The following is a 9796-nucleotide window of genomic DNA, read 5'->3' on the forward strand; positions in this document are numbered from 1 at the left end:
TCCTGCTGGCTGACTCTCATGCATCCGTTTCATGAGCATGTGCCAGGCCCGGCTGCGGGACCAGGCAGACACACAGATCCTACTGGGACAGTGTGCTGGGGCACATGCAGGGAGCGTGGAACACCAGTCTGGGTAGTCCCAGTGAGTGACAGAGAGGGCAGGACGTGACACCTAGGTGGGCAGAGGTGTGAAGAGGCCTGAGAACCACAGGGCTCTGAGGACAGGGAGGTGTGGGGACGGGGCTGCAAAGCTCTGATGCCAGCAAGACCAGAATCCCTTGTCTCATCAGATTTCCTGGGGCCCCATAGTTGCTGACCGCACATATGGGAGCCCAAGGTCTCCCAAGGGAATTGGCATTAGTGACAGTCCAGGGTCTGATGGAACCTCTGCCTACCTAGGACCCAGCCCACACCAGGAGTACGACGGTGCCTGTGGGTGTTTGGTGGCAGTGTGATGTCTCAGGCGGGGGGTGGGTGTGAGCTTGGGAGCCTGTGTGGAGCCGCTGTTCTCTCTACAGGCCTGCCTGCCCCCTCACACCCCAGGGCCCCCACTTCCCCTTTCTGAGGCTCCCAGAGCCCTGAGCTCTGTGTAGCTCTGGGGCCTGCCACGGCTGGGCCAGAGGAAGCCAGACTGGGGTTCCTGCTAGAGTGCTTGGTGAGGAAGTGGGTGCCCCGCCTGCATCTGAAAGCCAGGGATGGTTGAGAGCATGCTCCCCAAAGAGCTGCGGTCTGACTGGGGCACTGCTGGATCGGCCAGTTCGGCTGGGGATGGATTTCCTGTGCACCATGCGGCCAGTCCTAAAGCCATAACTTGGAGTGCCGGCCTCCTTCTTCCTGGGGCTTCTCTGTGGGGTAGCTGGACCCCGGTCAGTGTCTGGCCAGGAGATAGAGTCCTGCCTCAGTTGTAGGGAAGGGAGGAGAGGGCAGCTCAGAGGGCTTCTGGAGGAGGAGGCCCTCCTAGATTATGCCAGCCTGACCTCCCACCTGCAAGGCCAAGGGAAATACCTTTAGGGGGTCCACTTAGCCCCTGACCGGCCATAACTCTGCCTGAGCCTGGTTGGGGCTGACCGGATAAGAGGGGTTTGGAAGTTTGAGATGTCAGCTTTCTGGGTATCGGGACCCTGAGGGGGATGACTAGGCTAAGGGATGGGTCCCGATGATTGCTTTCTTTCTTTTTCTTTTTTAAAAGTTTTAAACTATTTATTTCTTCCATGAGAAAGAAACACACACACACACACACAGAAGCACCCCCAACAGGGTCCTCATGTCATAGCTGGTCCAGTCTCAGCTGACCTGGCACCTGAGAACTTGAGCACGTGCCCAGCGTACCCTGGGCCATGCTGGGATGTGGGCCTGGAACTTTCCCACCTGGCTCCTGCTGCACCACGGCTGCACCCTAGGCTGGCTCCCCAGCTCTTTGACCAGCTGTGTGACTGGGTGCGTGACCGAGCCTCGCCGTGCCTCAGTTCCCACATCTGCACAATGGCAGCAGTGGCCACACCACTGGGCAGATGTGCAGAGGGTGCATGCCCTGGCCAGAGAGGCAAAGAGGGAGAGAAGACAGCACCCCCCATGGGCTGTGGTTGTGCTTCAATTCCCTGCTTCTCCATTTCTTCCTCCCGTTGGGATTTGGGGCACACACGCACACGTGCCAGAGTGCTTCTCAAGCTGCCATAGCTGGGGTTTGAACTGTGGTTGGCCACGTGGGATCTGGTTCCCTTGACTGCTAGGCTATGAGGCTGGCCTTCAACAGATTTTGTTGATGGCCATGTCATGGGTCCAGGACTGCAGAGAGCTAGCTCAGAGCCTACCAAGATCCTGTGGGGGAGTGAAGCTCACTCCTCTGGTGTCCATTTTTCTCTGTGCGTGCCTCTGGGCTCTGTTCATTCTTCCCCCAAAGGAGGAGTCTCTAGAGACCACAGGAGAGGATGCAGAGTCCCTGCCTGGCCAGGCCTGGGCTGTGGAGCCTGGGATATAGTGACAGATATAGGAGGCCATCCTCTCTCTGGCCTGCTCCCTTCCAAAGGAGGCCTCAACCAGAACTGACTGTATTTGCAGGGACCCCTCCTCACCTCAGTGCTAAGTAGGACCCTTCCCTCTGACTCTGGGCCCTTTGAGGGGTCGTGAGTCCTTTGGGCAGGAAGCCCGACATGGACTTCAGGACTCAGGGTTGCCAGTGACAGAAAATCGAACTGGCATAAGCTGGAAAGGTCTGGAGGGTGCTTAAGTGACCCAGGACGGGGGTGTTGGAGGCCTCTGCTTCTCCCCAGTTTTCTGTGTTGGCCTGATTACTGGTGGGCTCTCACCCTGTGATGGCTCAAGTGTCCAGGAAGCTCCAGGCCACTGACCAAAGAGGGTACCCCTTTCCCTGAGTTAGTTAAAGGCCCAGAGAGGATTCTCACTAGGATGGTTTGGGTTGCTGGGGCTTGGGAGAGATGGTGCTGACTAGCCAGACTGGGCTTGTGTGGCCCATGATCCATGGGATGGAGAGCAGGGGAGGAGACGCTGCTCACAGCCACAGAAAAGATCCTCTCAGCTGGACCACGGAGTGACCTCCTCTATAAAGGGGCCACTCACCCTGCTCTGTCGCCAGGGTGGCTATGAGGTGTGAATGACAGTGAGAGACCAGAGACTACAATCCCTTTAGGTAAAGGGGACTCAACTTGCCTGTGTTCATTTCTCTGCCCGGGGCATGATGACATTGTGGTTGGGTCAGGACCTGTGGGGTGGAGTGGGGGATTGACTGGGAGGCAGGACTTGGCTTGACCTGAGATAGGTCTTTTTTTTTTTTTTTCCCCAAAGAAGTATTTAACTTTTATTTATTTTTCTTTACTTATTTATTTGTTTTAATTTGATGAGAGAGGGACAGAGCAAAAGTGAGAGTAAGAGTGAAAGAGAGAGAGTGAGAGAAAGTGAGAAAGCAAGCCTCCAGGTCCAGGACTTGAACCACAGTTAGCCATGTGGGAGTCCAACACCCTTCACCACCACACCACCTGCCGGCTCCAACCTGAGGTAGGTCTTACAACCAGAAGTGCTCAGTGATGAAGGAGACTGCTCTAAGAGGGGGTGAGCTCCTGGTCTCTGAGGCACGTAAGCCAAAGTGCAGGGCCCATTGTTAGTGACATGGCCAAAGGTTCTTCCTTCCTGTATGGCCTCAGCAAGGCCCTGCTACTTGCCGGCTGAGGCAGTGACTAGCAGAGGAACTGTGACTATGCCGAGGGGCCTTGCAACCTTCCCTGGCAGGGTGCTGGGGGTATCTCCCAGGGAGGAGCTGGTCTGGGGAGGGCCTGCTGGTGGTGGCACTGGGCCATCTCTCCAGGAGATCATTGAGTCATTCCTCCTGCCCCAGCCCTGCCTCCATGGCCTGGCTTGTTCCAGGAGCTGCAAGGTCCCTGGGTGGGCCCAAATCCTTAAGCCCAGGGCTGCCATTGTGCACTCCTCTCCCCACTGCCATTGCCCAGGAAGTGGCCTAATTAGTTCCCTGAGAGGAGTGTTTACCAGGCCGGGTTCCCACGGCCCTTCGGAACCTTTCAACTGGTTCTTCTCACTCCATGCCCAGCTTGCCCTGGCTCAGTGTTCCTGCAAGGGCAGGTCAGCTTCAGAGGGAGAAAAGGTGGTGTGTATATGTGTGTGTGGGTGCACTCTTGTTTTGTACAGGTGTGTCCTGGCTGCCCTCAGCCCTGGTCTGGGAACGTCACCCAGAGGACAGAGCAGCCACGGGGAGTTGTCTAGGACTCAGACAACTCCGAGGGTTTGTGGGTCTGGCGATCTGGTGTGCTGGTATTGACACCAGCTGAGGGGCAGGCTGGGTGTGTGCCTGTGACATCTGGCTCAGCCCCCCAGATGTCATTGGGGTAGTCTGGGCCCTGTAGTCCTGGTTGGGAACTGGCAGACTGGGGGTTGAGTCCCTGTCCTTCTACCAACCAGCTGCAGCTGTCGATTGTAGGCAGCCACTCTGCCTCCCTGGGCTTGGTTTGGAATCTGCAAAATGGTCCTAGCACGTGGTCCTTCAGCAGGCGATGAAGATGAAAGTGCAGGGCCTGCTGCTGTTACTCCTGCAGGGAGTTATTTTAGGGGTGCCCTGGATTGGGGGCTGCTTGGGTAGGCAGGCACATTATCTTGTTTTGTAAGCCCCACACAGGCCTGGGCAGACACAGTGTTCAAGTCATGCCTCTTGTGGAATAAAGACTGGCTCGTTTAGGTTTAGAGGTGGCTGCACCACTTAAGATTTAAAAATTAGCTGCCAACATTTAAAAATTAGTATTTTGGTTGATCACAGCCAGACCCAATTACGCCAGGTGTATGGGCATGCCCAGGATCCTGGTAGGAGAACTGAGGAGAAGGGATTGCAGCATGGCCATCCCTCCTAGGGAGTAATTTCTCACTTTTCCTCTCACTGTCTCTGTCTCTCTCTCTGGTAAGCACACATGAGCCCTAAGGCAAACACCTCTGCTCCCACCCCCCAAAAAAAATCAGGCTAGCTGGTGGCATGGTGGTTAGGATGGCTGGATTCCACCTAGCCAAATGTGTGGTTCAAGTCTCGGACCCAGTGGCTTGTGTAATATCCCAGGCACACGTGCATGCATGCCCAAAATCCTAGAGGAAGGAGAGATGGAAAAGAAGAGATTGCAATGTGACCATCTCCATGGGAAATGCTTTCTCCTCCTCTCCCTGTCTCTGCCAAGCACATGTGCCTTTTTTTTTTTTTTTTTTTTTGGAGAGATTTTCACTATAGGGCGCATGTGTGCGCCAGACAGACAGAGACATAGAGACAGAAAGCGAGAAATCACCCCCCCAGGGGGAATGGTCACGCCACAGTCCCTTCTCCTCCATTCTCCTCTCAGGATCTTGGACACACACGCACACGCGCCCGGCGTGAGATTTAAGCTACCAGGTCCGGGACGCGAACTGTGGTCAACTACGTGGGAGTCCAGCGACATAGCCATTATGCTAACTGCTGGTTCCCGCACATGTGCCTTCTGGCAAATTAAAAAGAAAGATCAGGGGCCAGGAGGTGGCACGGTGGTTAAGGGCACTGGACTCCCACACGGCCAACTGTGGTTCAAATCCCGGACCTTGCGACTTGCTCTCTCTCTCTCTCTTTCTCCTTCTCTGGTCAAATTAAAATAAATATATAAGTAAAGTTAAATAAAATAATTCTTAAAGAAAAAAGAGTGGTCAATATTTCATGTAGAAATACATGTACTTTGGGGAACCAATCCCCACAGGGCTACTCCTGGTAAGACTTATCAAGGCCTGTGGACACTTGCTGGGCACAGAAGGAAGCAAGACTCCTGGTAAATGGCCCCTCCTTCTATAGGTGGCTTTTCCATTTCGTTCCTGGGGTTCGTGGTAAAGGAATAGGTGCTCTTGGAAGGCCATGGAGCCTGAAGTGGTCCTAGATCCAAGGTTGTCCCAGGGGCCTCAGCAGCAAGTGCCAACTGGAGGCTTCCTAAGACTCAGGTATTCTGCCATTTTGCTCTTGGGGCCTTCTGGTTTACCTCCCCACCTTCCCTCCTCTGGCCCACCACTGCTTCCAAGCTTCTGCAGGTGACCAGGCATGAGCTGCTGAGTCTCACAGCTTCCTTGCCCTCTGACATCTGCACCATCCTGGTTCCAACCTGAAGAAGGCCTGGAGGATGTTAAGGGCCTGGCTCCCTGTTCCAGGGCTGCTCCCTTAACACACAGTTCCTCCTGGGACTATCACAATCATCTCTAATTTCCAATTGCTGTATCTAGGGATTGCATATTTTTGGGTAACTTTTTCTCTTTGGGGACTGGAAGAGAGACAGCCTAGCACATAGGCGGTGCAGTTGAGCTGACACAGGCCATAGTCATGATTGGCAAGCCTTTTCTTTCTTTAAAAAATAATTTTATTTAATTAATTTATTTTTTTTGTTATAGGGCACATGCACTCATGGAAAAGAGAAAGAGAGAGAGAAAGTGAGAAAGTACCCCCAGGGGGATGACCACATCGCCATTCCTTCTCTTCTATACTCCTCTTGGGATTTTGGGCACATGTGCCCACAATTATTATTATTATTATTATTATTATTTTCAGGCTGTTGGGTCTGGGACTCAAACTGTGCAGTTAGCCATGTGGGATCTAGCACCTTAACCACCATGCCATCTGCTAGTTTTGATAAGCTTTTTGGAAATAAATGAATGAGCAAATGAATAAATGGTACTAGGAGGGCCCATCTAGGTTGAGCATCATGAGCCTGGGTCTGCTTCAACATTGTTACAAAGGGTCCCTCTTGGAGGTTCTACTTTCTTTTCTGTGCAGTGGGACTTGTAAACCTCTGAAATTTGTGTCAGTGGGCCTTTTTAAGAAAATGTAGTTTTATGTTCAAGCTTAACACAAGAGGATACCCTGGTCAAACAGGCATGGAGGCCTGGGCCTGTGCCCTTGGGCCTCCTCATCTCATCTGGGCCCTGAGGCATGTCTCCAAATCCCACAGCTCCTAGGATCACAGTTTGGAACCTTCTGAGTCTAGAGGCACAAGACTCACTGGGAAGCCTCAGTAATGAAGTCAGTGTGGCATTTGCCATGTAAGTACCCTGGGCACAGAACAGAGCCTGGAAACAGACCTCACATACATGGTCACCCAACTGATGAAAAAGGTGACCTCACTGAAGCTCAATGAAAAAAGGATGACTGACTTATTAAATACTGCCAGGATAATTAAATATCCACTCAGAAAAAGAGTTGTACCTTGATCCCTACCTCACACCATACAGGAAATGAATTCAAATGGCTCAGAGACCTACATGTGAAAGCAAAACAGTTCAGCTTCCAGAGCATTGCTATCCTGTAGAAGTTCTTACAGTCATAGAAGTGCTATGTGTCTATGCTGTCCTGGACAGTAGCTACCAGCTGCATGTTGCAGTAGAGCACTTAAAAAGTTATATGTGCGACTGAGGGGCTGAATTTTAAATTTTATTTGTGATTTAAATTTACTTAAAAATCAGTTCATTTCTTCCAAAGGTGAGTGAGAAAGCCCCCAACAGGGCTTCGCACTGCAGTTCACCCCCAGCTTCAGTCAGACAGGACCATGGTTGTGCACAGGGAGACTCCAGGCTGTGCACCCAGGACTGTCCTATATAGGTCCAGTTGTGTTACCACCGTGCTACTGTCTGGCCCTAAGTTTACTTTAAATGGTCACATGTGACTAGTGGCTATCATACGAGATAGTGCAAATCTAGCAAACAGCTGTAGGACTTGGGGCTGGGCCAAGCTTTTTACTTTACGGTTAATCTGAGAAATCAGATGTAGGTCCTGTGAGACCTGGACCCTGCTCTCTGGTTTCTCAGCCCATGGAAGTCACATCCCAGGTCTGCTTTGTCTCTGCAGAGCTTAGACCCTCACGTGCCCGGTCACCCCAGCCTGGATGCACAGGAAGATGCTGGCAGTACAGTGAGTGAAGCTTGGCATTTGCAGTGGGGGAGGTTCGAGTGGCCCATGGAGCTGCAGGCCCAGAGGGCCTCCATCCAACCCTTCTCACCAGCCTCGGAGAAGCCAGATGCCTAGACCCTTGGGGGAGGCGCCAGCACACTGATGTTCCTCAAGTTGTGGGGTCTCCCACGTGGCCTGCTGGGTGAACACGCCAAGGCTGGAGGATGCCAGCCAAGGGGCGCTACTTCCTCAATGAGGGTGAGGAGGGCCCCGACCAAGATGCGCTCTACGAGAAGTACCGCCTCACCAGCCAGCATGGGCCGCTGCTGCTCACACTCCTGTTGGTGGCTATCACCGCTTGCGTCACCCTCATCGCCATTGCCTTCAGCCAGGAGGTGAGCAAGAGTGGCCTCTGGATGGGGGGTTCTCCAGACTGCAGACCTCAGCCCTGACACTCAGACACTCAGACCTTGGGCATATCCTCATCTTCCCGTTTCCTCCTCTGTGACATGCTATGGGGCACATTTAGGCTGGTATAAGACAGATAGTTCTTTTTAACTTATTTTCGACGTCTGGATGGCTTTTACATTGATTTGGCCAAATAAACTGCCCTCATTATTTTCTACAGTGGAGACCTGAGTCAGGGCTGGCTTGTGTATCATGTCCCTCACGTCCTGTGCCATCGCAGACATCATCAATCCATCACGTCCTGTACCACAGCAGACAGCATTAATCTATCCTGTGCTCCTCACTGTTACTGGCTGTAATCTCAGAATCTTTTTTTTTTTTTTTAAAGAATTATTTATTTAATTTTAAAATTATTATTTCATTTGCTATAGAGTATGTACCCTCACCAGAGAGAGAAAAAGGAAAGTGACAAACCAAGTCACCAGGTCCAGGATTTGAACTGTGGTCAGCCATGTGGGAGTCCAGCCCCTTAACCACCATGCCACCTGTTGGCTCCTCATTAATCCTTCTTTATTTTCAGAGAGATTTTTGCTATAGGGCCTGTGTGCTCACTGGAGAGACAGAGACAGAGAGACAGAAAGCAGGATATCACCCCCCAGGGGGGATAGTCACGCCGCAATCCCTTCTCCTCATTCCCCTCTCTGGATCTTGGGCACGCACACACACGCTCCTGGTGTGAGTTTTAAGTCGCCGGGTCCGGGACTCGGACTGCTGTCGACTACGTGGGAGTCCAGCGACGTAACCATGATGTATCTGCTGGTCCCCAGAATCCTTCTTAATGCAGCTGTCCAGGCAGACACCACCCGCACCATCTCTGACCTGGGCACCTCCCCTGCTGTAGCCAGTAGCCACGTATGGCCACTGAGCACTGGAAGAACTGCATTTTCCATTTTCTTTACAATTAATATAAATTCAGTTAGAGAATTCTAGAAGAAAGCATCAGAGATTGCGGCGTTAACAGGGTGGAGTGTGTGAAGTGCCTAGGGCCTGTGGGCGCTCCTAGCACTGCCTGGATCTGTATGAATGTAACCCACAGCCATGTGAGCTGTCACTCAGCAGGTAGTTATTGAGTACCTACTATGTGCCAGCCCCCAGACAAGCATTCTCACCTAGCCCCTCCCATCACACCTGTGCTCAGCTCCTTACCAACCCCCCACCATGGGTACCTCTCCTCATCTCCCCCCACAAACCTCTCTTTGTTCTTTAAGTCAGAAACAAAGTCCCCTCCTCCAGGAAGCTTTCCAGAGTTTTGCCTGGGAATTGCCTTGCTCAGGTGCACAGAGCACCGCGGAGCCTAGAGGAGACAGAGGCTGGTTCTGCCTCACACGGTGGGGCTATATCCTATGTGACTGAGGAGGGGGTGGCTAAGGTGGCCCTAGAGGACTACAGCATGTGAGAAGGAAGCCCGACTGTGGGAGCCCCTGGAGGTAGGAGCACCAGGTGGCAGAGGGAGCTGGCATCGCCCACATGGAGGCTGCCTGAAGTGGGCTGGGGAGGGCAAGGCGGGCTTCCTGGAGGTGGTGGTGCATACTGGGGAAAGGCACAGCATCTCTGCGTCTGTTCACTCCACACAGGAGCACCCCAACCAGGCTGTCCTGGTCACGGCGTTCCTGACACTGGTGGTGTTTGTGGCCCTCTACGTGCTGGTGTATGCCGGGTGCCTCGTCCGGCGGTGGCTCAGGGCCTCGGCGCTGCTCACCTGGGCCTGCCTCATGGCACTGGGCTGCGTGCTGGTGTTCGACTCTGGGGGGAAGGAGGCCTGTGCGTTGGAGCAGGTAACGGGCGGCCCTGGCACCCCTGGGGGCTGGATGCCACCAGCCAGCTGTGCACTCGACAGCCCCTGTCCTCAGTGGGCATCAAGTGCCTTCTGGAGGGTGGGCCTGCGTTGGCCTGCGGGACCTGGGCAGATCTTGTCTCAGCTCTGATGGGGCTC

The 9796-nt window shown here is 53.3% G+C and overlaps 1 protein-coding gene across 1 annotated transcript in view; it reads left to right on the top strand.

Moving 5' to 3' along the window:
* The window catches only part of ADCY7 (adenylate cyclase 7), a 48644-nt gene that overhangs the window by 10454 nt on the left and 28394 nt on the right, over positions 1-9796 (top strand). Inside the window, exons 2-3 of the mRNA XM_006154796.3 lie at positions 7354-7790; positions 9438-9638. Coding sequence (XP_006154858.1) covers positions 7620-7790; positions 9438-9638 — 372 coding nt within the window. The 5' untranslated portion in view covers positions 7354-7619. The remainder of the gene's footprint in view (positions 1-7353; positions 7791-9437; positions 9639-9796) is intronic.

The sequence above is a fragment of the Tupaia chinensis genome, unplaced genomic scaffold, assembly GCF_000334495.1.
Source record: "Tupaia chinensis unplaced genomic scaffold, TupChi_1.0 Scaffold000422_1, whole genome shotgun sequence".
Taxonomy (NCBI): domain Eukaryota; kingdom Metazoa; phylum Chordata; class Mammalia; order Scandentia; family Tupaiidae; genus Tupaia; species Tupaia belangeri.